The sequence below is a fragment of the Corvus moneduloides genome, chromosome 14, assembly GCF_009650955.1.
Source record: "Corvus moneduloides isolate bCorMon1 chromosome 14, bCorMon1.pri, whole genome shotgun sequence".
Classification (NCBI taxonomy): domain Eukaryota; kingdom Metazoa; phylum Chordata; class Aves; order Passeriformes; family Corvidae; genus Corvus; species Corvus moneduloides.
In genome coordinates, this window is record NC_045489.1 from 5594440 (window position 1) to 5621418 (window position 26979).

General features: G+C 61.4%; 3 protein-coding genes across 7 annotated transcripts; 2 read left to right on the top strand and 1 right to left on the bottom strand.

The window, feature by feature from the left end:
- Positions 1 to 288: 288 nt before the first annotated feature.
- On the bottom strand, positions 289 to 8280 carry ARR3 (arrestin 3). 2 transcript variants are annotated; one of them, XM_032123671.1, is made up of 18 exons: positions 8110 to 8276; positions 6821 to 6870; positions 6357 to 6387; positions 5967 to 6027; positions 5573 to 5617; positions 5088 to 5287; positions 4928 to 4987; positions 4593 to 4660; positions 4163 to 4298; positions 4002 to 4086; positions 3823 to 3895; positions 3182 to 3319; positions 2662 to 2745; positions 2375 to 2398; positions 2245 to 2297; positions 1840 to 1849; positions 1017 to 1019; positions 289 to 731 (listed from the first exon to the last, which is right to left on the bottom strand). In XM_032123671.1, the coding sequence occupies exons 2-18, from the start codon at positions 6835 to 6837 to the stop codon at positions 632 to 634; spliced, it is 1188 nt and encodes a 395-aa protein (XP_031979562.1). In that variant the 5' UTR covers positions 6838 to 6870; positions 8110 to 8276; the 3' UTR covers positions 289 to 631. The 2 variants fall into 2 exon arrangements, with proteins under 2 accessions (XP_031979562.1, XP_031979563.1); XM_032123672.1 differs by lacking the exon at positions 1017 to 1019 and having other exon boundaries at positions 8110 to 8280.
- Positions 8281 to 11507: 3227 nt separating this feature from the next.
- On the top strand, positions 11508 to 20527 carry LOC116450826 (phosphatidylinositol 3,4,5-trisphosphate 5-phosphatase 2-like). Of its 3 annotated transcripts, XM_032123670.1 has the most exons (26): positions 11511 to 11847; positions 12000 to 12420; positions 13386 to 13449; positions 14016 to 14148; positions 14227 to 14344; positions 14421 to 14561; positions 14708 to 14795; positions 14917 to 15003; positions 15140 to 15247; positions 15336 to 15450; positions 15636 to 15742; positions 15937 to 16039; positions 16436 to 16632; positions 16888 to 17005; positions 17114 to 17210; positions 17380 to 17518; positions 17598 to 17697; positions 17949 to 18037; positions 18263 to 18344; positions 18445 to 18534; positions 18617 to 18733; positions 18817 to 18905; positions 19074 to 19161; positions 19364 to 19519; positions 19635 to 19716; positions 19793 to 20527. In XM_032123670.1, exons 2-26 carry the CDS (start codon positions 12284 to 12286, stop codon positions 20346 to 20348), a joined length of 3201 nt encoding a protein of 1066 aa, XP_031979561.1. In that variant the 5' UTR covers positions 11511 to 11847; positions 12000 to 12283; the 3' UTR covers positions 20349 to 20527. The 3 variants fall into 3 exon arrangements, with proteins under 3 accessions (XP_031979559.1, XP_031979560.1, XP_031979561.1); XM_032123668.1 differs by having other exon boundaries at positions 11508 to 11847; positions 16436 to 17005; XM_032123669.1 differs by lacking the exon at positions 13386 to 13449 and having other exon boundaries at positions 11508 to 11847; positions 16436 to 17005.
- Positions 20528 to 21386: 859 nt separating this feature from the next.
- Positions 21387 to 26754, top strand: P2RY4 (pyrimidinergic receptor P2Y4). 2 transcript variants are annotated; one of them, XM_032124058.1, is made up of 2 exons: positions 21387 to 21531; positions 23971 to 26754. In XM_032124058.1, exon 2 carries the CDS (start codon positions 25104 to 25106, stop codon positions 26226 to 26228), a length of 1125 nt encoding a protein of 374 aa, XP_031979949.1. In that variant the 5' UTR covers positions 21387 to 21531; positions 23971 to 25103; the 3' UTR covers positions 26229 to 26754. The 2 variants fall into 2 exon arrangements, with proteins under 2 accessions (XP_031979949.1, XP_031979948.1); XM_032124057.1 differs by having other exon boundaries at positions 25088 to 26754.
- The last annotated feature ends 225 nt before the right edge of the window (positions 26755 to 26979 follow it).

Sequence of the window (26979 nt, forward strand, 5' to 3'; positions counted from 1 at the left end):
GCAGCGGGATGTGCCCGGGCTGTAGCGGGGATGTTGTACCGCGAATGGAGCCGGCTGTACCGGGATGCACCCGGCTGTGGTGCGGCTGGACCCCGCTGTACCGGGGATGGTTGCAGCAGAATGGGTCTGGCTGTACCAGGGATGGTGGTACTGGGATGTACCAGCTGAAGCGTGGATGGGCCCGGCTGTAGCAGGGATGGGCCCAGCCGGGACTGGCTCCACCAGGTCCTGCATCACCTCATCCGCCCCTGCACAGGATGCTCCCCCCCAGGCACAACACGGAGCCTGCACCGGGCCACCGGGTGGGTTTATTGGTATCAGTGTCACAGAGCTGTGCACAGCACGGGCAGGTGACAGCCACGCACTCGACTGGGGCCATCGCACCTGCCCTGTCCCTGTGCTGGTACCCATGGGAACAGGGAGTACCGTGGGGCTTTTCAGCGTGGTGGGCCCGGGATGAGCTGCAGCAGCTCTCACCACCACTACCAGGGCTTGGAGTAGGTGCCGGGAGCCTGGGGAGGAAGGGGGACCTATGGCGACTGTGAGGGGCTGAGGGGGCTGTGCCAAGTGTGGCACAGTGGGGACACTACAGGTGGCTGCAGCCCAGACTGGGGCGTGGGGGGCTGGCAGCTTAACTCTCCTCTTTCTCAGCTTCCTCCTTCTCATCTTCATCATCCTTCTCTCCCTTGAGCTTCTGGCGAGCAAATTCCTCAATGACAATGTCCTCCTCGCTGGAAGGGAGAGCAGAGCACAGTGAGCCCGCAGGAGGGGAAATCCCTGCTGAGCCCAAACCCTGCTCCTAATGGGACAACGCAGTGGCCACTCCGCCCTGTCACCCCCCAGGGAACACTCAGGTCACTGTGAGGCAGAGCCTGGCCCCAGCACACAAACCCAGGCCCCATCACTGTGAGCCTGCATGACCCAAGGAGCTGGGCCTGCAGCTTCTGGTGGTTTTTAAGACAATATTTTGCATTTCCAAGGGAAAAGAAGGAAAGGAAAACAAAGAGCTGAGTTACCTTCTGGAGAAAGGTGAGCAGCGAGTGACAGCAAGGGAGAGCATAAAGTGAAAAGTAGGGGAGAAAACAGAAAAAAGAAGTCAGCAAAAGAGATCCCAAAAGCTTGGAAATGTGAAATGATTTGGCAAAACCTACATGGAGCCATGGTGGGTACAGACCAAGAGATTTGCATGACAGAAGTTTAAATAGTCTCACTGAGCTGGGAAAAGGATGGTGTGAAAGGGATAGGTGTGAAAGCCTGGAGCTGCAGCCTGGTTTTCCAGGCCCCAAATCCCAGTGCTCGTGTCCTGTTGCAGGGTGTAACCAGACCCGAAACCTTTGGGGTTTTACAAGGCAGGGCCGTGGCTGTCAGGAATGGATTTGGCACTGCAGCTTCCCAGCTGTGGCTTCAGACGGAATAAGCTGATGTGGGAGGAGAAGAGGCCTCTGGTGCTGGGGAATGGGCAGGGGCAGAGGGATGTGACTTCCAGCAGCCCAGGGATCTCTGTGTGGGGACCAAGACCATGGGGATATTGGGTCCAGTGGTGGCATTTGTGGCTGGAAGACACTGCCAGCTGCTTTTGAGGGACAGGGCAAGGCCTGGGCTTGCAGCTGCTGTGGTGGCAGCAAGAGTTGTTGTCAAATAAGCCCTGGAAGTTTGCAGAACACATCCCAATCCTAGGATTTGATCCCTCCTGCTGCCTCTGGGAGTGGCTGCTGTGACGCAGGCTCAGGGCTTTGAGATCTGGGTGGTTTAATCCAAGGATGTAACCTCAAGCTGAAATGTCACATCCATCTGTGATGGATCTGTGTGGTTTGTGTGTTAGAGGGAACGTCTCTTTACCTGGGCTTAGCTGTACTCCAGTGAAAAGCACAGGGAGAAAGGGATGGGGAGAGAAAAGTTGTGCAGGTTAATACAGAAAGGACATTTCAACTAACAGCTCTCCTTAGTTCTTGTGTGTTTTCCTGGAAAGAGGAACACTGGGAAGGGTGCTATGGGGAAGACATCTCCCACCCTGCTCCAGGACACAGGGTGGGTGCAGCACAGCTGGGAAAACTGCTCCCACCCCGCTCCAGGACAGCTGGACAGCTGTGCCCATCCCCTGGGAAAACTGCTCCCACCCCGCTCCAGGACAGCTGGAGCTGTGCCCATCCCAGAGAGGGCAGAGCAGGGCCCTTGGCAGCTTCCCCCTGAACCAGAAGTGCCTCTTCCCCGCTGATTTTCAGCAGCATCCCACACGCAACTCACTGTCTTCAGGCTTCGGGTGCATGAGGATGACGGGCATCTCCACCCCAACATCACTGGAAGGAAAAGAAGCTCAGTCAAGGATCCTGCCCAGCACAGCCCCGTGCTCAGCCTCACAGGCAGCCCCCCTTACCTGGCAGTGAGATCCCCCAGAATGCTGTGGCAGCAGGAGAGAAGAGACAGAAATGAGCCAAGGCAGAGGAGGGGAGGTGTTAGACTGTGCTTTATAATGAGGTGGAAGATGGTTGATAATAGGGGTGGTGGGGTGGGGGTCAGAGAGCAGCCCAGTGCCCGCAGGAGAGCAGGGCAGGGATGAGGGGGCCCATGGTGTGAGTCCTCTCTCATTTCCCTAGGGTACAAAATCCCCCCCAGCACAGCCCAAGATGATGATCCCTGATTCCCATGCCCACAGAGCCTCACCCTCCTCGGGACACCACCAGGTTGACCTTCACTTTGTAGGACACCAGGATGCCCAGCACCTCCTTGTCCATGCCAGGTCTCAGGCTGTGAAAAAGGCAGAGGGGAACAGTGAGGGGGCAGTGCTGCCTGCAGACCCCATCCACTCCCCCCTGGCAGTTCCCAGGATTTATCTGTGTCCTGCCCTACATGGGATGTGCTGGGGATTAGCAGGAGAGGAAAACAGGAGAAGAGAGGAGAGGGCACTTGGGTGAAGCCACAGAGCAGCTTCTGGAGGCCCCTTCCAAGATGAGGCCCAGCTCTGCAGAGGGATCCAGGAGCTTTGAACAACACTGGAGCTGGGAAGCTACATCTCTGCTATGGGATGGAGAGGTGGGTCTGTGACAGTGTCACAAAATGCCTACATTTTCCAGCTGGATGGGCTGGGCTCAGGGGCTCTTGGTGGGAGCACAGAGCATCCTGAACAGGGGGAAGTGAGGGGAAGGTGGTGGTGGGGGGCAGGGGGAGCCCACACAGCCCTTACATGGTGGTGGAGGCCAGGTTGGTGTCCTCGTGCTTGAGTTTGCCATCGAGAGCGAGGCCTCGCTTCTGGCGGTTGGACGAGAGCAGGGGGGTCAACGAGTACGTTTTGGTGAAGGTGGAATTGGCGGCCACAGTCTCACTGGAAGGGTGGGAGAGGAGAGCTCAGAGCCAGCCCCAGCCTCGGGGGGCTCAGCATCACGGCAGGCACCTGTGCAGGGCCAGCCCTGCCCTCCCACAGCTGCTGGGCCATTTCCTCCTTTCGTTCCCTCCTCTCTTTCCCCTCTACAACCACTTCTTTTTTCTCCCCGCCGCCTTTGCTCCCTCCCTCCTCATTCTCAGCGGGGCAGAGGCTTTGTCTGGCCTCAAAAATGCAAAGTGAGGAGATGAAGAAGCCTGGGAGCAGCTGTGCACCTTCCCCAGGGACCTTCCCAGCCACCACCAGCTTGTGCTGGGGGGACGTTGTCCACAGCCTTCCCTCTCCTCTGCTTCCTCTGCACCTGCACTTCTAACCCAGAGATTTTTGCTGCTTGGTGTGGAACTGTGTCACATCCCCTCTCCCCATCACTCGCCCATCCTCCTCCTCCTTGTTTCTCTTCCTCCCTCTCAGAGATGCCACATCACCTCCAGCCCCTTGTCCCTTACTTTATCTCCTCGATGCACACAGTCTTCATGTATTTATCCAGGGAATACAGGACCACGTCTGTGATCTGATCCACTGGGGACAGACAAGGGGGAGCCATGTTGGGGACGTGGCAGGGGCTCACAGTCCCCATCTCTGACAGTGATGGGTGCTGGGACATGCCCCTTCTTCCCCCTCTCACCTGCAATCTTAATTTTTTTCACAACCTTGTTGGTGGTGTTGTTGATGTTGACAGTCACATTGATGGGTTCTCCGTGGTAGTAGATCTGCAATGGGAAGAGGCTCAGTGATGTGACCAGAAATCCTGGTCCCTGGCCTTGGGGGGACAGTGTCCCTACTGACCTCCCTGTCCAGGGAAGCTTCGAGGTGCAGAGGCTTGTCTGACATCATGAACTGCCGGGTGGTCTCGGCTCTCGGGGCTGGCCCCGTCTTCGTCGGGGCGAACTGGACCTTGCGGATGATGAGGCGCACAGAGTTCCTGTGGGGACAAAGGTGGCACCCCCAGTGTCCCCCACAGCGTCAGCAAGGCCTTCAAGGGGGCACAGGGACTCTTCGGGGACATCACAGGGTCTCCAGCCAAAGGGTGCAGGTTTCAGCTGGCTCCTAGGACATGACACGGGGACCACTGCCCCAGTTTCAGGCAGACTTCCCCATCCAAGCACAGTACAGGCTGACAGAAGGTCCTCGGCCCGACCCCTGTCTGGTCACCCCAAAAAGATCCTGTGGTTTGGTTTTAGGGCCATGGAGCAGGAAAGGGATCCCCTGAAAATACCTTTTGTGAATTTTCTCCTCCAGATTTTCAGCACAAAATCCTTTGACCTCGAAGTCCACGCCACAGGCCTGGGGGAACATGTATGGTCACTGAGCAGGAGGGGCTCAGAGCTGCCTGAGCTTTAGGTTCCGTTCCTTTCCTTCCTTCCTTCCTTCCTTCCTTCCTTCCTTCCTCCACTGCATTCCCAGAGATCCTGGCGCTGACTCCGGCCATCCTCCCTTCCCACCCCTCACCCCATGGGCCATGAGAATCAATTCTCATTTTTAGCACCCCACAACTCAATCCCCTGCCAGGGAAGACAGTCCAGGGGACACAGGCTGGGGGCAGCAGTTCACCTTTCCCACATCATCTGGCCCGGGCTGGAGGGTGATGGAGCAGGGCAGGTTGGTGGCAATCTGGGCAGAGAGAGAAAAAAGGGAATAAAGGGCGTGTCCAGAGCTGAACCCCAGTGACACCGCGGAGCCATGTGGCCGGGAGGGGCTGACCAGCCCCTACCTCAAAAGTGAAGGGGTAGGCGTTCTCCCCGAGCTTCTTCATCAGCTTCTCCTGCAGAGGAGTGAGGGTCTTGGGGGCCTGGTCCGGCACGGGCGGGTACAGCTGGGTGGTCAGCACGTAGATGTCCTTCCTGAAGGTCAGGCCGATCACATCGAGGTCATCGCGGCCGTAGCGGAAGGCGCAGGTCAGCGTCACATACACTGAGCCAGGGAGGAGGGGCAAGGGTGGGATGGAGGGAAGGCACAGGGGGTAAACAAAGAGGGAAGAAAAACTATTTCAAAAACTCTTCAGCAGAAATGAGACTTCCCAGGACCTCAGACACTAAATATGAACAGGATCCCTTGTGTCCTTTGTTGCCATGGGCCCGAGGGACAACGAGCTGTAGGTGACCTGGAGCAGCTTTAACCTGAGCACAGTCCCAGGTTGCTGCTGACCTTTGAACCGGTTCCATCCCCTTCCCCCACGCTGTATTTCTGTATCAATACCTTTCCTGTCCTTTAGGTACTCCGGGTCGATCAGGCAGACACCATCTGCAAACAAGCAAAAGGAGAAGGACCGGTGAGCTCAGCTGCCTGGGAAGATCTTTGCTAAAACACAGCTTTTTAAACCCAAATAATCCACGTTGAAGGTGACTGAGAGGACCTGCTACCAAGGGGGATGGTGATGCCTCCTCCAGCATCTCCACCAGCAGTGTGGCTGGGTTGTTTCGCAAAGGGGCTTTGTCCCGTTCCCCACTACTCTTCCTAAGGATACTTGCAGGAAAACATGGCATTTGCTCCTGCTCCTCCTGCTCTACCAGCAGCCCCCAGCACTGGGACTGGTCTCCCCAGCCTCTCCTGCCTGTACTTCTCCCTCAGTGCTGGGCACAGCCCCACTCACCTACAGAGTCCACTGAATCCACATGATCCACAAAGTCTCTCTTCCCCAGGTAGAGGGAAAGCTGGAGGCAGCACATGGGGAAAGGGAGGGAGGAAACAAGATCGTGTTTGTCATTGAATTGGCCCAAATTTCAAAGCCCTGAGTTGTGTCGTGGGGTTTGTTATCAGGTTGGACCAGAATCACCTTTACGGGGTCCCATCAGAGTATTTTTTAATGTCTGTTTTGAGAAGCCAGTCCTGCAGTGACATTGTGGCAGGTCTGAGAATCAATCAGGTTTCAAAGGCAAGGCAGACCCAGCCTGGATCCTGTGGGTAGATCCAGCCTGGAGGGATCCCAGCACAGCCTAAACCTTGGGCTGGCCACACGAGGGGACAGGGCACACAGACTCACCTTGCTGTTGGGGCTGGTCTTCTTGAAAACCCTGTGGAGAAAACAGAGACGGATGTTTGGGAATGCCTTGGACAAGGCTGGATGGTGCACAGGGGGATGACGGACTGCCCTGCAAATGTGCTGCATCCCCAAGAGCTATGCCAGGGTGTTCTGTCCCTGGGGAAATCCATGTCCTGCAAATTCAGAGCCAAACCCACCTTGTGTAGCTGCCCCAGGATGTGCTCCTGAGCTCAGGGTGACCATGTAGGGGTGGGTGGATTTTGTGTCTTAAGGACAAGTGAGAAAGACCAACACAACAGAGAAGGGGCTTTGTTGGCTCCATGACAGCTCCATGGGAGCTCACATTCCAGCCCCTGGGAACAGCAGCTGGGGGGAGCTTGGGTCTCACTTCCTCCCTCTGCTCCTGCCCTGCAGTGCCCTGCTCCATCCCAATTCCAGATAAATAAATCAATAAAGATACTTACTTTGCTCCGTCTGCCATTTTAAGTCAGCACAGGAATCTCCAGGTGGAAGTCTGTGGGGAGAAACAGGGAAAGTGCTGGATGAGGTCCTGGGGAAGAGGCAGCCCCAGCCATGGCCACCATCCAACATCCTGCATGTCCCAACAAACTGCAGAGCCCTCGGGCTACGGTGCTGCCACCTTTGCACAGCTCGGGAGCTCCAGGTTGGGCTTTGGAGTGGCACACAGGAGCTGAGCCAGCTCCTTGTTCCAAGTCAAAAAGGTGATGGAGTGTGAGAGAAAAAGGGAGAGTGTTGCTCCAGAAAAGAGGGAGCACAGCGGTGATTCCCAATGGAGCAGGTTCAAAACTAGGAAAGGCAAGGAAATGAAAAAAAGGCCTTACAGAGTCTCAGTTATAAGAACTTTTCCAGTATGCTGGAAATTGTCAGTCATGGCTCAGTGGTAGGAATGGGCTTGTTCTGTCCTGTCATCCAGAGGAAAGTGAGGAAAACACAGGGAGAAAGGTCAAGGGAAGCTCAGCTGCCCCATGGAAAGAGGAGTCTTGGGGCACGCAGTCCCTCCATCCCCATCCCTTTATGCTGGGAGTGGGGCCGGAGCTGCCCAGCCTTGCCCAAGCTCTACTGGCTCGAGCCTGTGTCCAGACGGAACCTGTAAAGATCCCACTGATCACCAGCTGATTCTCGGGATATTGGATGGGATGAGCTCAGCCTCTTAGGGATAGACAGCTCTGACACGAGCACAGCTTAAGCCCCGGCAGGATTTTAAGCCCCAGGGGCACGTGGACAGATTTTCCTCTGTACACAGCCACAGGAAAGCTGGTGAGAGAGAAGAAATGGCCATGGGGGTGAGGGGATGAGTCTCTTCCCCACGGGAAGACAAGGGAGTAGTCCCAAGCTCAGGATCTTTGAGGCCCTTGGGTGCTGTAGGATGTGAAGTTTGGGAATCCTCGCAGGGTGAGATGGTGCAAAGGGAGTGGGAGCAGAGCTTGGCCCCTTCCAGACTCTGGGAACTGGGGATGAGGCAATGAAAGGTGGAGGGGAGAAGAGCTCCTGCTCTGCATCTCCCAAGCCCCAAAGAGGGGACTCGGACCCTCCCTGGCTGGGCTCAGCTGTCCCATACCACTATCCAACCCTTGTGCCATGTCCTTTGGCAACACTGGAATCCTTTTTGTCCACGTTTTTCAACCATAAACCACCCTCCTTCCAACCACAATCCAGCAGCAGTGTCCCTGCCCTGAGTGTTTTCCAAACCCTCAGAACCCCGAAGCACTGGCAGGGCCCAGGCAGCACTCACCTGGCAGGTGGATGGACAGACAGATGTTCTCCTCTTCCTCTCCCAGCACGTCCCAGTGCCACCCAGTCACTACGGGCTGCTCCCAGTCCTGCAGCTTCTTATATCCCCCCGGGCCGTCCCTCCCCTGGCATCTGATCTCGCCCACTCAGCCCTGGCCAGGGGCGCAGGGCGGGTGTGTCTGTGTGTGAGGGCTCCGTGGGAGAGGGACTTGCGGGAAGAATCCTATTAGTTGATTAACTGGGGAGACGCTTCATGAGTAAGAGTGGGCTATAAATACATCTCTTGTTGGAGCCCTGGGAAAGCAGCTTAGGGGGATTGGCAAAGCGGGCTTAGGAGCAAGGTGATGGTAATTGAGGTGGAAGCTCTGCTCCTGGTGAGAAGGGGTGTGGATTCCCACAGGGGCTCTCTGCAGCTGCTCCCGTGGCAAGGGGAGATGGGCCGGGCCTGGGCATGGGGTTGGATGGAAATGGCAGAGAAGGAGGGACCGGCCTGGAGTTCTCCCTCCCTCACACACCTTTCTGGCTGGATAACAGATGGATGGAGGCACAAGCAGCTTCCTGCATGGCCAACATGCCCATGTGGTCAGTCACCTAGAGGTGACCTGCTGTGGCCCAGGGCACACAAGACACCCTCCCCACAAGACACTGTTGTGCAAGATGATGGGGTGAAGGCAGGATTCACCCTCCCTGAACCATGAGGGAAGGACCAGCCACCCCTGGGGGTGGGACACAGAGCTGCCACTGTCCCCAGCACAGCCTGCCCAGCCCAGCGTCATTTCGTAACTCCCAGGCTGGCCTGGCCTGACCCGATTAGCGCATCATTAACTCCAGGTTTGCTGCTGCAGAGAGAAGACTGTGGAAAGCCCAGAGTGGCTCTACCTTATGGCTGCCAGGCAAGAAGAATTCCCACTGCAACCCCATCCCAGCCACAGCCATTGTGTGGGATACCCCTCCCATGGGAACGGTCGTGGGACTGGCTCTAGGGATGGGGCACAAGGACAGCCCAGGGCAGCTACAAACTGCTCCAGCAAGGCCCCACTCATCCTCCTCACCCCCACCATCCCTCAAGCCCTTCCTTTGGGGCTGCGCTTGGTTCTGGCTCAGCCCCCAGAGCGGAGCACCAGGATCAGGATATCCCTGCTAGGAGCTGTGCCTCCTCCCAGGACCCTGCATCAGCTCAACAACCTCCATCACCTGGGTACCAACTGCCCCCAAACACAGCTCACCTGTTCCCCCATGGCCACTGGGAGCCACTGGGAGACACCCTGGCATGTCAGCCCCAGCAGCCCCACTGCCAGGGCTTTAGCTGCCAGCACACGTTCCCCGGGGCCAGGACCTGTGATCTCTTTAATTGCACACAGGAGAGCTGCTTAGGTTCCAGATTAACGGGCACTATTTCTGCCGCAGTCAGGGGGACACGTGAACTGTGACCTTCACACTGGCGGGTGAAAGAGGAAGAGGAGGAGGCAGCCCCACCTGGACACCCTCAGCCTGGCCAGGGCCCCCAGCACTGTGCCCGGGGCATCTAATCCTGGGTTTTGTTTGTGGCTCTTCCTTACGCTCTCAATGAGGGCCTGTGATGGGGGCCGCTCCCCAGCTCTGCAGGGTCTGCACAGTGAGGTGAGGATGGAGAGCAGGGCTTGTTACAGGCCCCTTCAGCTCAGCCTAATCCAAACTGGGTGGATTCAGCCCTGCCCAAGATGAGGACCAGATAATTCCCCTCCCCAAAACAGTGGGGAGATGGTCAGAGCCCACATCCCTTCCCACGTTCATGCCGTGCTCCAAACCAAGCACTGCGGAAGGAAGAGGGGCGCAAAATAATAGGGAAATGAAAGAGGCCTTCTTCCTTTTTCCTGTGTAAATGAATGGCCAGAGGTTCCTCTCATCTCCTTATCCCACCACCCCTCCAGGTGCACGTACTGTGAAGCACAGCTCAAGGAGCCACTTCCAGAGGGGCAGGACACCAGTGGATGTGGGTCTGGTGTAGGGTGGGGGGGGGCCTGGCTTCATCCTTCTGTCCCAAGGGACAGTGCCCTGGAGTGTCCTGCCTTCCCAGGGAAGGGCCATGGGGCTTCCTGCATCCACAGGCTCTGGAGGGAGCCTTGGTGCAGCCAGAGCCCCTCAGCAGTCTGGCCCCAGTGAACTCACGTTGTCCTCCCAACCTCACCTGTGCCCAGGTGCTGGCACAGCTCCCAGGTGCCTCTGGCACGGTCCCAGCTCTGCCTCTGGCACTGCACACCGCAGCCACCTTACATAAACACTCACAGCAGGCTCTGCTGATTTCCCAAAGCCCCTCAGAGCTCCAGGGCTTCCTCCCCTGATCCGGATTAAGCGGCGTGGATGGCATTAATCGGGAGACAGGCTACTCCGCACCTGCCAGGAATTACTGCCGTGCTGTTAAGCAACGGGAGCGAGCAGCACTGGTGGACTGGGGCTCCAGCAGGATGGGGGTCTCCAGCCCCACACAAAGCTGCCACCTCTGTGTATCCCCACGGCAGGTGCTGGGCAGAGTTGCACCTGCTGCTGTGTGACCAGAACCACCAGCCCAAAACCAAGCAGGTGGCCCAACTTCTCACAGGCCTGGCCACAGGTTCCTCTTGAGGCTGGGAACGCAGGAGGAAGCCTCGCAGGGGGTTTTGGCACATCTGTGCTGGTGGGCTGGGGCAGGAGGGGGGGGCACCATCCCTTTGCATTGGCCCAGGGCTGCAGGGATGTGCAGGGGTGCCAAGGGTGGTGGACAGCCAGGAGCGTGGCTTGGCTCCATCCTCATCCTCCTCCAGCAGGACTCTGATTCTCCAGAATCTCTATCCCCCTGGAGCTGCCAGGCACTTGGACAGAAGACGGTGGCTGCTGCTCATCTGTAATTAATTGCTGCTAATCACCCTGGCAGCTCGAGCCACCGCACGCGTGTGGCCCCGCTCCCGCCCGGCCACGAGGAGTAAAAGCTCTGCGGCTGCACCCAGGAGCTGCGGTGCTGTCCGAACCCTGTCCTGCTGGGAAAAGTCTCCCTGCTTCCCGACCCCTACCCGGAAGCCCCTGACCCCCAATTCCCTCCCACCTGCAGGCAGGGCACACACAGGTGGGGTGACATGAGTGCCACTGTGGGTGCCCGGTGCCCGCAGCAGCTCTGTCTCTCTCTGCCAAGGGCAGAGCTCGGCCCCAACGCAGGCAGCAGGTCCCCAGGAGTGGGCCGCCCAACCCATGCCCACCGCCCCAAACACATTTCAGGGGCTTTCTGCCATCCTGCACCACTGGCAGTCCCTTGTCCCAGGGTTCTGCTCATCCCTCAGTCCCGAGGAGGGAGAGCAGCGGGAGCCGGTGGAGGCGGAGCGCGCTCCGGGAGCGGCCCCGCTGTCCCCGCCGTGCCGAGCCCGCGGGGCCGCTGCCTTGCCCCGGTAGCGGGGCTGGAGGAGGAGCGAGGAGGCCGCTCCCGGGGCTGGGGAGAGCTGGGCGCACGGAAGGAGGAAGAGCGCGGCCGCCGCGGTGCCGAGCGAGCAGCACCGAGCGGGGGAGCCCGGCCCGCGGGACGGGGACCGAGGGCATCGCGGTGGGCACTGCGTGACCCCGAGCTGCCGCCCCGATGGGCAGCGTGGCGGGCAGGGGGCCGGTGTGACGCACCGGGGGAAGCCCAGCAGCATCAGCGCTCCGCTCCCGCTCGGCTGAACCCCAAAAGCTCAGCTCGCTGCCCACAGCACCCCACAAGGGCCACGGGAGCCCCGCACGGCGTCTGTGAGGGACGGTGAGTGTGTCGGGTGAGGTCGGACCCCCGGGTGCCACCAGCGTGGCCTGTCCTCGCCGTGCACCACGGCAGGATGGTAGCCCAGGGCCACCTTTCCTGTAACCCCCCACAGGAAGGATCCGCTCGCTGATCTGCCCCCGTGTTCCCTGCAGGCTGGAGCCTCCGTGATGAGGATCATCCAGACCTCCAGCCTCCCCCAGCTGCCCCCCTGGTGCTCCTGCCACGCTGCCTGCCCGCAGGGTTCCCCGTCCCTATGAGCATCACCTCGGTGGCTCCCTGTCACCCGCCGAGACCTGCAGCCAGCACCGCTCTCGGGTACCGGGGGCCCGGTGTCCCCACGCCACCCCCTCCTTTACCCGCCCCAGCAGCCCCCGTGACTGCCAGCAGCCCCTGCTGAGCTGGATGTGGGGCTGGGGCGGGGACACGGCGCAGCAGGATGGCGGCAGCAGGATGGTACCACCGCGACATCAGCCAGGTGGTGGCCGAGGGGCTGCTGGCCAAGGCCGGGCGGGACGGCTCCTTCCTGGTGCGGGACAGCGAGTCGGTGAAGGGGGCATACGCCCTGTGCCTCCTGTGAGTCCCTGCCCTGCTTCTGCGTGTGGCTTCTGTCTCTTGTCCCTTGCCTGCCTTCGTCTGTGCCTCTCCCTGCGCCAGGCACTGCCACAACCTCATGGAAGGGCCACCTGCAGGGATGCCAGTGGGGTGAGCAGGGTGGCAGCTCCCTGGCGCCGGGGTTTTGAGTGATCCCCAGCTCAGGCCAGTAGAGAACCCTGTGTCCTTGGGAGCAGAATGAAGGTTGGGCCCGCAGCCCTGCCAAGCACCGTGGCTGCTGAATGGATCACCCCAAATTCAGGGCACATTGAGCTGTTTGGAGCTGCCTGCTGGCCTGTGAGCATCTCCCATGCTGGGGCTTTGGGGCTACAATCCCCAGTATGGGGGCCTCTTGCCATGCCTACACCTGGAACCAGGTGTGCAGCCCCTGAGAACACTGCTGCCTGCATCCTTCCTGCTGCCTGCACCCTTCCTGCTGCCTGCACCCCTCATGCTCTGCCCCCTTCCTGCCTGCTTGTCACACATCTGTGTGGGCAGGTTTGGCAGGATGCACCTCCTTTCCTTCACTGGCCTGGCCCTTTTTGTGGGACAAATTGTAAATACATGGTGCCAAAGGGCACCAGGCATGCGGGGCACTAGCCAGAGTCCAGGTTGGTGGCACAGGGTGGTGGCACAGGCAGGGATGTGCAGTGGTCCCACAGGCAGCATGGCAAGGGCTCTGTCTGGCCAAAAGCCACGGAGCCATGGCACTGTGGGTACCCCAGTGAATGCTGCTGGAGTCACGGCTGTCCCACGCTGTTTGGAAGCAGGGAGACACTGCACATCCTCCCACAGACCCCGAGCTGAGGGTGATGATTTATTTCTGGAAATGCTTGCTCAGTTCCTCTCTCTGTGGAGGGGATGGGGTGTTTGCCTCAGAGCCGGGCCCCCAGCACTGCCACGGTGTCGTGGGCAGCCGGCGGGGGCCCCTCACCTGCTCTTTCCAGGTTCCAGAGGCACGTCTACACCTACCGCATCCTCCCCGATGACGAGGGGCTGCTCTCCGTGCAGGTGGGTGCAGGGGGGGTGCACCCCCGGCCCCGGGCGGTGCCTCGGAGCTGGGCGTGGGCAGGATGCAGCTGCGGAGGGCCCGGGGTGCTCGTCCCCGGTGCGGTGCCAGCAGCCTGTGGTTTGTTTTCTGCACGAGCTGCAGGATGCGGGCGCTTCGCAGCCACTCCTTCAGCTCGGGGCCGTCGGAGGCTGCCTCCCGACAGCACAAAGCATCCTGACACTGTCCCTTCCTGCCACTGACCTCATCACTGCCTGTCCCCACGGGGTCTGTCCTGGCCTCGCTTCCCCTCCTCGAAGTCCCCTCAGGGTTTCTTCTGGTCCCCAGCCCTCTGCAGCTGCCCTTTCTGTCCCCTAAAAGAGCATCCTGGGTGTCCACAGGGAGAATGCCTGTCTGCTGAAGGAGGCCGATGCCCCCATGCTCCTCACCCCACGGGTCCGGTGTCCAGCTGGCACTTCCAGCTCACCACGGGCACATTTTGGGGGACAGACCCCCTGCACACGGCAGGCTGGGGCTGCCCTGGCAGAGGAGGGGATGTGATGGTGCTTCCCCTGCTCTGCCTTCCCAGACCATCCAGGGCATCCAAGCCAAGTGTTTCCGCACCCTCCCCGACCTGATCGGTACCTACCAGAACCCCAACAACGGGCTGGTAACCCCGCTGCTGCACCCCGTGCACCGGGCGAGGCCGGACGAGGACTCGGGTGAGCTGGGGAGGGCCCGGGGGCTGTGCCAGGCTGGGAGAGGGGAGGATGCCGCTGAGCTGGTGACTCTGCCCACAGACGGGGAGGATGCCCGAGGCTGGGGGCACACGGTGCCGTGTCCCGGCGCTCCCCCCTCCAGCCGGACCCACATCCCGCAGCAGCTGCACCAGAGGCTGCAGGAGCAGGTCCACAGCAGGTAACGCACCCCTGCCCGCTCTGGGCGGTGGGATGGGCATGTCCAGGGGCGATCTTTATGTCCACCTCTCTGCCAGCCCGGCCAGTGACTTCATGGGTTTCATGGCCGAGTACCTGACCCACCACGTGCAGCTGGACCTGGAGGCTCTGTGCCACGGGCACCCGCAGCTGCGGCACCTCAGCACCGCACTCGCCACTGCCTGCCGGGCACTGCACAGGTCAGTGGTCTGGGGACAGTGGGGTTGGAGCGGGGACACTCCCCGGGGCCACCCACCTTGTCCCCGTCCCCTTTCGGTGGCTGAGTGTCGCGTCAAGGCACGGAAACGCCCACACCGCCTCTCACCCGCTCTCTCCTCCTCTGCAGTGAGATCGACTTCACGCTGGCAGGTCTGGAGACCCTGGCCAGGGTGTTCGACCCCCCTGTGTCCCCTCGCAGCCCGGCCAGGGAGCAGGTGAGTGCCCCTACAGACCCCAGGGACCTCCACATCTTGTGGTGCAGCCCGGACCCACAGCGAGGAATCCACAGGTCCAGCGCCGCTGTGCTGCTCCAAAAATATCCATCCTCCCCCGCAGGGTTTCCTGAGCAGCGATCCAGACTTGGAACTGCTCCTCAACAAGATATCCACTGTCAACCAACTCCTCTCTTCGCTGGAGAAGAAGGTGCCTGACCCAAGTCGGAGGCACAGCTACCCCTCCCCTAAATTAACCCCTCTGTCAAACCGAGCTCTGGCAGCAGCACAGCCCAGGGCTCCCCGCTGGCCCAGTGCCCCCAGCACAGTGCCCGTCTCTCCGGCAGGTGCTGAAGTCGCTGCAGGAGACGGTGACAAGGCACAACCTGGCACTGCCCAGCGTGGCCGTGGCCCCCCCACCAGCTGCCAGGCCCCTGGCCGTGCAGAACTTCGAGGTGAGGCTGGCAGTACGGTGGGACCCCAAAGTCACTGCTGGGCAGGGCAGGTGTGGGCACAACTCCGGAGCCGTGCCCCTGTGTGCAGGTGAAGGTGGGGAAGTCCCAGCGTGCGGCCCTGACGGTGGACGTGGAGTTGGGGACAGTGACCGTCACCAAGCGGGGCAGCGGCTCCCCGGAGGAGGTGATCCCACAGGATAAAAGTAAGGGGCTGCTGCATCCCTGCTGGCTGCCAGCAGGATTTTTGGGGCTGTAGGGTTCCCTGCACAGGCCTGATGCCACAGGGATGGGCCACATGCCCCCTCACACCCCAAACCCCCATCTCACACTGCCCCGTGGTGGGAGGTGGGGGCCACCATCGCCCCCCTGACCCCCTGACCCCCTTCAGTCCTGCAGCTGATCAAGTACCAGAGTGTGCAGAGCAAGGTGAGGCTGATGTGTGCCCGTGACAACCAGAAGAGCGTGAGCAGGGATTTCATCTTCCCCAGCGCGCGGGTGAGCGGCACTGGCCATGCCCACGGCGTGTCCTCGGGGAATATGAGGCCCGTGGGAATATGGGACACAGCAAATCAGTGGTCTCAGGGCTGAGACCACCCCTGCAAGCCGGTTCCTATGCCTGGGGGTGATGTCCACCTGATCCTGGGGTGCTGTGCCTCCCGTCTCCCTAAGACACCCTCACCACCCCACAGAAGCGAGAGGCCTTTTGCCAGCTGCTGCAGCTGATGAAGATCCAGCATTCCAACCTGGATGAGCCTGAGCTCATCTCAGTGTATGTCGGGACATGGAACATGGGTAAGGAGCCAGGAGAAGGTGGCCTTGTCCTGGGAGGCTGCTGTGGCTCCTTGTGAGCCTGGATGAGTTTTGGGAGGTGTCCCAGGAAACCTCAAGTCTGAGCTGGTCAGTGGGAGGAGGAGGCTGGGGAAGATGCCAACCTGGCTGCTTTGGGCTTTGTCTGTCCTGTTGTGATCCGCTCACTTGGAGGGTGCTGGGGGTACAGAGGAGCTGGGCTATCACGAGAGTTTTGGGCTTTAAATCCCAGCAGCAGTCTGGGATGCACACGGCTGATCCATGGGGCCGGCATGATGCTTCCCACCCCTGGCAGCTCCTGGAGACAGGCAGGGCCTGTGCCGGAGAGGAGCTCGGGAGCTTGGCACGTCCCCTCTGTGTGACCCGTGTCCCTGCCCGCAGGCAGCACACCCCCACCCCGCTCCCTGGCCTCCTGGCTGACCTCGAGAGGTTTGGGGCGCACGCAGGATGAGACCACGGCCTGCATCCCCCACGACATCTATGTCATCGGCACCCAGGAGAACTCCCTGGGCGACCGCGAGTGGGTCGAGTTCCTCTGCGCCTCCCTCAAGACCCTCATGGCCATCGACTACCGAGTGGTAACGGCGGGCACAGCCTGGGCCCCGGCAGGCCCGGGGGGCTGGGCACCAGCAGCCACTGCCCCATGGCTCCTACCCCAGCCCTCAGGTCCTCCCCCACCCCAAATCACCCCAAATCTGTGCCCCACGGACTCCATGAGTGCCATCCCCAGGAGTCAGGGATGGGTTGCTGACCTACCTGCATGTCCAGCCCCATCCCCCGTGGCCGTGGGGCAGGATGGGGGCCCGGCAGGCTCACCCCCTGCCCCACCACAGGTGGCCCTGCAGTGCCTGTGGAGCATCAAGATCATGGTGCTGGTGAAGCCAGAGCACCTGCGGCGCATCAGCCACGTCCACACCTCCAGCGTGAAAACCGGGATCGCCAACACACTGGGTAGGGATGGGATGGGGCAGGGAGAGGACCCCGAGGGAGGGGACAGCCTGAGGGCCAGGACAGGACCTCTGGGTCCCCCCAGAGCTCAGTGGTGGCGCATCCCTGCAGGGAACAAGGGAGCTGTGGGCGTCTCCTTCCTTTTCAACGGGACCTCCTTCGGCTTCGTCAACTGCCACCTGGCCTCTGGCAGCGAGAAGACCCACAGGTGATGCAGGGACGGGGAGGATGGGGCTGCCCCGGGGCAGGTGGGTGTCTCAGGGTGCTGGAGGTGCCTTGAGGAGCTGTGGGGCTGTCCCTGTCCCCAGCTGGCAGGGGCAGAATGAGGGTGAGGTGTCCCCGGGGTGGCTCACACGGTGCTGCCGTCCCTCCTGCAGGCGTAACCAGAACTACAGTGACATCTTGCACTCCCTGGCCCTGGGGGACAAACGTCTGGGGGGCTTCGACCTCACCCTGCGTTTCACCCACCTCTTCTGGTTCGGGGACCTCAACTACCGCCTGGACATGGACGTGCAGGTGGGACCCCAGAGGCGCCAGGGCGGGGCCAGCGGGGGGAGAGGAGCCCCGGGGGTCACCATCCCTTCCCCTGGCACAGGACATCCTCACCCACATAGTCAAGAAGGATTTCCAAGCCCTCCTGGCTGTCGACCAGCTTAACCTGGAGCGGGAGAAGAACAAGGTGTTCCTGCGGTTCAGTGAGTGTGGGGACAAGGGCACTGCTCCTCCCACTGGGACAACGGCACCAGGTCCCCACAGCCCTCCCCAGCTCTCGGGGGTTGCCTCTCCTGGCACAGCCCTGCACGAGGTGCCCAGAGCCTGGGAGACTTTGGCGTGCACCAGGCCAGGGGTGCCAGCCATCGGTGTGAGCCTCCTGTGGGGACCATGATACCCTGTGGGGACAGGCAGGGACCATGGTCCCCGTGCCACCTGCGTGTCATGATTACAGGTGAGGGTGACATCTCCTTCCCTCCCACGTACCGGTACGAGCGGGGCACCCGGGACACCTATGTGTGGCAGAAGTCCAAGCCCACAGGGGTGAGTTCCAAAGGCTTCCCACCAAGCAGGACATCTCTGGGGACAGGGACAGCAGGGTGCTGAGGGGGCTGTCTGGTGATGCTCAGTTCCCACATCTCCATCAGCCTGTTCCCTCCCAAAACAAGGTCTGGACAGGAGGGAACTCACTTTTTGGGGTGCTGGGATGCTGGGCTGGGGGAGCCAGACCCGAGAGGCCACTGAACCAGCTGCTTTCCCCATTTCCAGGTGCGGATCAATGTCCCCTCGTGGTGTGACCGTATCCTGTGGAAGTCACACCCGGAGACCCACGTGGTCTGCAACTCCTACGGTGAGTGAGACCCCGGGGACAGAGCAGCCAGGGATAGCTAGTGCTACCCAGGGCCCCGGGGCTTGGGGGCTGTCTCCCAGCTGCCCCTCCCACCATCCAGGCTGCACCGATGACATCGTGACCAGTGACCACTCACCTGTCTTTGCCACCTTTGAGGTGGGAGTGACGTCGCAGTTTGTGCCCAAGGAGGGTAAGGGCTGGGGTCTATCACCCCCTGGGCCAAGTTTGGGGTGAGCCCCGGCACGCTCTGACCTGCCAGGACCTGCCTGCAGCTCCCGGCTCCAGCCCCGAGGCGCTGGCCTGCATCGAGTGGGAGAGCATCGAGGTGATCCTGAAAACCACGAGCCGCAGCAAGTGCTACATCGAGTTCCACTCCTACTGCCTGGAGGGTGAGGGGGTGCCTGAGGTGCAGGGGGTGGCTGGGAGGGTGAGCTGGCCTGGCTGGAGCTGTGTCCTCCTCTGTCCCCCACAGAGATGCAGCGGAGTGGGGAGAACACCTTCCAGAACTGTGACATCCCCGGATTCCTCAAGCTGGGCTGGTCCTCCAAGCATCTGCCTGTGGTACGCAGCCCTGGAGCATCCTTATCCCTCCTCTTCCCCATCCCTCTCACAGGCTCTGTACCCTGAGCCCCATGGGGGGCTGGAGCTGTCACCACACCCCAGGGCAGAGCCACCCTGTGCCCCCTACCCTGCAGCAGCCTCCCCAGAGCACCCCCTCTCTGTGCACAGCTGAACCCCATCCTGCCCGACCTGGAGTACCTGGGGGACCAGCACCTGCTCCTCAGCATCAAGGGCGTGGAGAGCTGCGAGTCCTACGGTACGTGGGGATGGTGACACTGGGGCCACCATGGTGGCACGGTGGTGCCAAGCACAGCCCCCCAGGTTACAGCCGGCTGAGTGTGAAGTTGGCAGCTGGAGCTTGGCAGGAGGGACCGTGGCACCCACCCCGCTCCGGGTGCTGCTGCACACGGGGGGCTCCCGTGCCCCCCGAGCCCCGGGCGCTGACGCTGTGCCCGCAGGCGAGTGCTGCCTCGCCGTGAGGTCAGCGATCGGCACCACGGCCCAGCAGTTCGAGACCTTCCTGTTCCACCGGGGCGAGGAGACGGGCTCCGTGCGCGGCTGGATGCGGGTCCGGGTCCCCCGGGGCCGCTGCGGCACCCGCGAGAGGCTCTACGGTAACGGCGGCCGCACGCAGCCCCCTCCCGGTGCCTTGGGCTCGGGGACACCCTGGGCCACGTTGTCCTCTGGCCCCCGGCCGTGGGGTGAGGCCAGACCGCCCTGTCTTTGCAGAGTGGATCAGCTTTGAGGAGGATGATGCTGAGCCGGCGGCAGAGGCCCCGGTGTGCCCCAAGCCACGCCCGCAGCGCCTCAGGTACCCCGGGTGGGCTCAGCCCTGCCGGAGCCCCAGAGGGGGGATGCTGAGCCCTTTTCCTCCCCGTGCTTCGCAGGAGCCGCCCCCGCAGCCTCCCGGAGCCAGCCACCGGCTACACCAACCCCGCCTACTTCATCTTCGAGGGGGTCCCCAACGCGTGGCTCCCGGCCCCCGGCGCAGCCCCCAAGAAGCAGGCGGAGGGCTCGGCCGGGGGCCAGCAGAGCCGGAGCCCCACTGGCCCGCGGGTCCCGTTGCCCTCAGAGGAGGAACCGTGTGGTGGCCGGCCCCGCTGTGGGCCACCGAGCCCATCCCGTGGGCACCCACTCAGCCCCCCCAGAGTGGGCCACCACAAGAGACCCAAGTCGGCCGTCCTGACGAGGGACACGGCGGGGCTGGGCGACTGCTCGCTGTATGTGGCCACTCACCTGAGCCAGCTGGACCAGGTGTCACCGCACTGCAGGGGGGACAGACACGAGGTCCCACTGCGCCAGACCCACCCCGCCCTGGAGCCGCCGCCGCGGCCCTGCCGGGAAGCGCCGAAGCCCCTGGGGAAGCGGGGAGGGCTGGGTGCTTTGGAGCTGGAGGCTCAGGCTCCTCCTCCCGCCGACCTGCAGCCTGCCAGGATGCAGTGACAGCTGTGCCAGGCCTGAGCACCCTCGTGCCCTCGGCAGCTGCTCCCTCCTGCTCAGCCCTGCTCAGACGGTGTTCCCGGAGGACTTTCCCTTCAGCACAATTCCCGAGGCTGCTGCGCTGGTTCCTTACAGGATTCCCTTTGCTATCACTGTCCAGAATAAAGCGTCAGGGACTTGGGTGCGTGTTTGCACACCTGGTTCTGCGCAAGGGCAAGGAGGGAAAGTGCCGAGGCAGGTGAGAGAACACCGGCTCCCGGTGTCCTGGATGGTCCAAGGAATTGCTCCCCACCTCCTCCTGTTCCATGGGAACCCTGCACACCGACGCCTCGAGGTTGCCCTTGCCCGTCGCAAAGCTCTCGGTTGTCACCGCCCTTGTCCCCTCCGCTCTGCTCTGCCCGGCACAGGGAGCGGGGTGCTCCCCAAAAACATGGGGACACCCCGACCCGGCAGTGTCCCGGCTGTGCGACACCCGAGGTGGCCCCGACTCTGGGAACACGATGCCCGGGCTGGCCTCAAGGTGGCAGTGGCCACCTTGTCCTCAGGATTGCCCCTCAGGGCTGGAGGCCAGCGGGACAGCGCTGCGGGCTGCGGGACCCAGCGGGGCAGGGGGGCTGCCCTGGGGCGGCCGAGGGGCCACGGGACCCAGGGATGGGGGGCTATGACCCTCGTGGCTGAGGGACCCATGAGTGAGGGGCCGTAGTCCCCATGGGCTGAGGGACACAACCCATGGGTGAGGGACTATGGACCTCGTGGTTGAGTGACCACGGCCCCGTGGGTGGAGAGGAATGTGGTAGCCACGGGCGGGGGGACACGGTGCCCGAGGATGAGGGGCTATGCCCTCGTGGTTGAGGGGCCGTGATCCTCCTGGGGAAAGGGCTGTGACCCCACGGGAGAGGCCACCATGCCCCATGTCCAGGGGCTGCAGGTGGCCCAAAGCCTGCGAGGGCAACAGAGGGATGGGAGCGCAGTGGGGCTGAACCCTGCGGCAGCTCCTGCCTCCGCCTCCGCCCGCCTCCAGCCCTGCCTTCCCTGGGCACTTTGCTCCCGGCCGCGGGAAGCGGGCACACTCGGCACGGCAGGGCACGGCCAGGGCCGCCCGCAGCCCCCGGCATGGCCCTGTCCCGCGTGGGGAACAGGCTGTCCCCGTGGGGGCCCCACTCCTGAGAGCCGCCCAGGTCTGCAGGTGAGCCGGGACAGCCCCTGTTTGGTGACAGCCGGGACAGCCCTGCCATGGTCACGCAGTCCCAGCTGGGCTCCGGGGACGAGGGACAGAGGTGGGATCTGCAGGGCTGGATGCGTGCAGGGTGGGGTCAGCCAGTTCTCACCAGCCCTCCGCCACCCTCAAATCCCTCTGTACAGCCTCCTCTCTAACACGCCGCCTCCTTCCTCTGTCACCGAGGGCCTTCATCCTCCCCGGTGTGGCCCCCTCCTCTCCTTCATCCTCCTCTCCATCCCCCAAATCTCTGTTTCCTCATGGGCTGAAGCTGCCCTGGTGCTGCCGTGGCTCAGCCTGACACCGTGGGCTCCTGCCCCTTCCCAGGGGGACAGGGACAGCCCAGCAAGGGTGGAAGGGACCCCTCACCCCCACCCTGCCCAGGGTCACCTCGGGGCAGGGGATGGGGTGGACAGCGAGGGAAATGCCCGAACCTACTGGTGTCCCCGGGGAGGTGTCCCGACAGAGCGTGCCTTGGCTGCTCTTCCAGGCGAAGGGAAGGATTGGAATTAGGTCACATCCCCTTGTGCCGGGGCTTTGGCTGCATCAACCACGTGGTGATTAGGGACAAGGGTCCTTTTGCAGGATGTTTTGCATAATTTCCCCTTGTTTTGCAATTTCCAAGGGCTTAGTCGAGGAGAAAAGCCCTGTTTTTCCCATGCTCCAGCAGCAGCCAGTCCCAGGCTCACCCATCCCTTGGCAGCTGCTCCAAAATCCGCTCTCAACTCCCCTCTCCGAGCTCCTGCCTGCTGCTCTATGATCCCCAACACCACGATTCCCATCCTGTCCCACCAGCAGGGCTTTGGCTCTGGGGCAGAGTCTGCTCTGGTGTTGTTCCTCTCATTCATTTTATTGGAGCCTTTCCAACATCTCCATGAATCCCCAGGGCTGGGGGAACCCTTGGATGTCACCAGGACTGGTGCTGCCAGTGGGGCCAAAGGACCGTTCTGGCTGGGCACGTCTGCAGGACCAGGAGCTGGGGAAAAGCTGCCATTCCTGTGGCAAGGGCATCACGTGCCCTCAACGTGTGCCCCATGGCTGGCCCCTGCCCCTTCCCACTGGCCCATGGCTACTGCTGTGTTTTCCAGGACCCCTGGCTGCTTCCTGGGGAACACCAGGGGCCAGTCCATAGGCACCATGGGGGGATGTGTCTGTCATGGGCAAGGGATTCCCCAGCATTCCTTGTGGATCCACAAAATGGGCAGAACAGGAGCACCACCTCTTCCTGCAGCACCTTCCATCTCCCTGCTCCAAGTCCTCTTCCTGCAGGACATTCCATCTCTCCAGCTCCACGTCCTTCTCCTGCAGTGCCTTCCATCTCCTGCTCCAACTCTTGGCTCACACCTCGATCCCTCCTCAAAAACCCACGGCCAAGGATAGTTTTGCTTGGAATGTCTGCAAGGAATAGGAATGGGGCTGGTGGTGATGTGTCCTCAGGCTGGACTGATGTGAATCAGTAATTTCAATCACTGATTTTAGTTGTGACTAAGATGAGGAAGCAAGAAACCTGTTGAGATATAACTTGCCAAATGTCATCTTCTTCTGCATTTCTGTTTTTTCGGGGGTTATCCTCAAAGGAATGTGCTTGGGAATGGTTAAATCCCACTGCTGACTGCGCTCAGGCTGTATCAGCTGCCAGAAGCTGGGTGCCTGTGCTCTCCTCTGAGCAGTCCAGCACTCCATAGCTGCTCAGGATTTTTCCCTATGCATTTCTCCCACTCGATAGTTAATTTTTATTTACTGTCTTCTCCATATCTTAATTGTTTGGTGACCTGTGTCAGGGATACTGATTTTGGACACTGAACCTGCAGCAGCTCCACTCTGGTCAGGCTCAGGGCTTTGTGCTCCCTTGCACTCAGAGGTTGGAAGAGGAAATTGAATCTCCTGGTCCCTCATGTCCTCAGCAGCTTGGGGACATGTGGCTGCTGGGCCAGGACCACCACTGGCACCTCGCTTGCAATCTCAGGTTTTCCTACCGCTTGTTTTCCCTCCTGGCTCTGGAAAAACAAACCAAGTTGTTCCCCACTGTTAATATTTGATCAGGACCTGCCTGTTGCTCTCTGAACTCATCCCTGTGATAACGGCGGGAGCTGTGGCGGGCCGGCAGCCGCAGGGTGTTGGATGTGGGCCTGGAGCTCAGCCCGCAACTCAAACAGAGCCCCGGGAGCGCCGCTGGAGGGGCCCGGCCCCGCTGTCCCATCTGCCCGCTGAGTCATTTATGAGCACCTCTGTCAACCCCGGGTGTCTCTGCAGGCAGGGCGTGGCAGGGATGATCCCACAGATACACCCTGTGGGATATTCCTGCTGGGAGAAGCCTGCTCATCCTCACGGCAAAGGGAAAGGGGAGGGGGATGATGAGGGAGCCAAGGGATGAAGGAGCCTGAGAGGACATGTCCTTCCACCTTGTAGCACCAGCTCCAGCCAACGTGCATCCCTGAGCTCCGAGTCCTCCTCTGTCCTGGTGCCTGTCACCTCCTGGGTGAGCTCTGAACAAAGGGAGCTAGAAGATGCTGCAGCATTCTCTCCATCAAATATGGTTTTGGCTACACCGTCATCTCCACCAGCAGCACAGCAGCTCCTGCTCTCCCGTTACTCATGCAAGCATCCATCCTCGGATGGATGGAGGAATTGTTTCACCAGGAATGGTGGAGGGTGTGGTCAAGGCACAGGCAGCCCTCACCAGTCCTTTGCTGGACACCATGGTGGTGGCAGAACCTCCCTTTTCCCTCGAGAGTTCTGAACTTTGACAGCTTGTCCTCATGCCGACTTCCCAGGAGTTCCCAGATCCCAGCCTTTGATCCTAATGCTTGCAGGAGGGAATGTCCTGCCGGCCTTGTGAACTTGCTCTGCCATGAGCTGGGACATGGCTCCAGCAGCTCCTCTCCACAGGGCTCAGTTCATCCCTTCCCTACGGACAGCACCCGGCGGCTCCTCGCTGTCCAGGGACACTCTCTCCCAAAGGCTCCTTTAACAGCCCCTGCAGGACTTCTCTGGGTCACAGCATTCCCCCGGACAAGCCTTTCTTCTCCTCCCGCCTTTCTTCTCCCAAGGAGCCCTTCGGGAGCAGCGGCATTGTCAGGATGGTGCCAATTAGGCTGCGGCAGCTTCCAAGAGGCTGCGCTGGCCCCGGCCGGGGGCTGCTGGTGCTCGTCAAGGTCTCATTGTTCGGCAGCCGTGGGGCTGTGCCCGGCGGGGCCGGCGTGGTGCTCTGTCCCCGGGGCGGAGCTGCGTCCCCGGCCCGCTCCCGGCTCCGCGTGGCGCAGCCGCCCCTGCGCCGGCTCAAAGAGGTGATTAACGGGTGATTAATGGGTGTCAGTGCAGGGGCTGCGGAGGGGAGGCTTTGCCGAGAGCCTCCCCGGCTCCCCGCGAGGCCCGAACACGCGAGTTGAGAAAAACCAGAGAACCATCAAAGTGGCCGGAGCTCCTGGAGGGGGAGAAAATCTGGCAGCTTTGGCTCCCTTCCATGCTTCGTGCCTGACAATGGTCAGGATCAGTGACTAGTGTGCTTTTATGAACTGCTCCCTAGGTCTGGCTGGCAGAACATGGCTGCTCCAGTGAGGACGTTCCCAGTTGCCCTGTGGACACCGACGCCGGCTCCCTGGCTGGGAGGGAACACCACGGCAGAGCCTGAGACAAAGTGTGTCTTCAACGAGGAGTTCAAGTTCATCCTGCTGCCCGTCTCCTACAGCTTCGTCTTCGTGGTGGGGCTGCCCCTCAACTCCTGGGCCCTGTGGATGTTCATCTCCAGGATGAGGCCCTGGAATGCCACCACCACCTACATGGTCAACCTGGCCCTCTCGGACACGCTCTACGTCCTGTCCCTGCCCACCCTGGTCTATTATTACGCCGACCGCAACAATTGGCCCTTCGGGACGGGGCTTTGTAAGATCGTGCGGTTCCTCTTCTATGCCAACCTCTACAGCAGCATCCTCTTCCTCACCTGCATCAGCATGCACCGCTACGTGGGCATCTGCCACCCCATCCGCTCCCTCAAGTGGGTGAAGACCAAGCAGGCCCGCATCATCTGTGTGGCCGCCTGGCTTGTGGTCACCATTTGCCTCATCCCCAACCTCATCTTTGTCACCACCAGCTCCAAGGGCAACATCACCCTGTGCCACGACACCACCAAGCCCGAGGAGTTCGACCACTATGTGCACTACAGCTCCTCTGTCATGGCCCTGCTCTTTGGGGTGCCCTTCCTGATCATCGTCCTGTGCTACTGCCTGATGGCCAAGCGGCTCTGCAAGTCCAACTTCTCCAGCCCCAGCCTCCGGATGCCCTCCTACAAGAGGCGCTCCATCAAGATGATCATCGTGGTGCTCGTCGTCTTCGCCATCTGCTTCGTCCCCTTCCACATCACCCGCACCCTCTACTACACCTCCCGCTACTTCCAGGCTGACTGCCAGACCCTCAACATCATCAACTTCACCTACAAGGTCACGCGGCCCCTGGCCAGCATCAACAGCTGCCTCGACCCCATTCTGTACTTCATGGCCGGGGACAAGTACCGGGGGTGGCTGCGCCGCGGGGCTGCCCAGCGCCTCCGGCCCGTGCCCACCCTGGACGTGGCCTTGGTGTCACCCTTCACAGACAACGTCATGGATGGCAGCCACATCTCCAGTGGCACCCGAGGGACCGGGACCGCACGCAGCGGAGGCGGGTGCTGAGGGGATCCCGTAACCTCAGCCCTGGGCTCCAGGAGTTGCAGCCCCCCAGGGCCCCGTGTGGGCACCCCCAGGTCCCCAGACCTGAGCTGCCCCTGCCCAGCCCCTCAGGGCTGAGGGCTGGAGGTCATGGGCTGGTCCCAGCCCTGCCCCGGGATCCTGTGGGAGGAGGGTGCTGGTGCTGGGCAGGGCAGGAGAGCCACTGGGCACTCATGGGAATGGGAAGAACACTGAGGAGGCTCTTTTGGGGCAGCAGGCTGGTGTTCCATTCCAGGACACTCCTGGGGACACAAGGGGCTGACAAGTCACTAAAGAGAAGGGACACTGGTGCCTCGCTGTGCAGACACAGCTCTTCCAGATGACTCAGTGGTGACACGCAGGGACCAGACTGAACCTGGGGACAGAGCCCATGCTGGGCAGGTTGTCAGAGATGTCCCTGTCACACTGCTGGCCTTGGCAGAGGGGGAGGGACATGGCCTGGAGCACTTGCTGCCCACCACCCCAAATAAAGGCCTTTCCCCTCTCTACACTCAGGCCTGGTTCTCCCTTCAGCACAAGGAAGGGACAAGACACTCACCCTCACCCCAGAGAAAATCCACTGGGGCAGGCCCAGAGGGATGAGCCGGAGCTCCTGTGGTTACAGGAAGGTTCTTGGGAATTTCCCTTTATGGGTGTTTGCTCCTCAAATGTTTACCCAGGCCTTTTGTTTGACCAAGTGCCTGCGCAGAGCGGCACTCTGAGATTGGTATCAGTG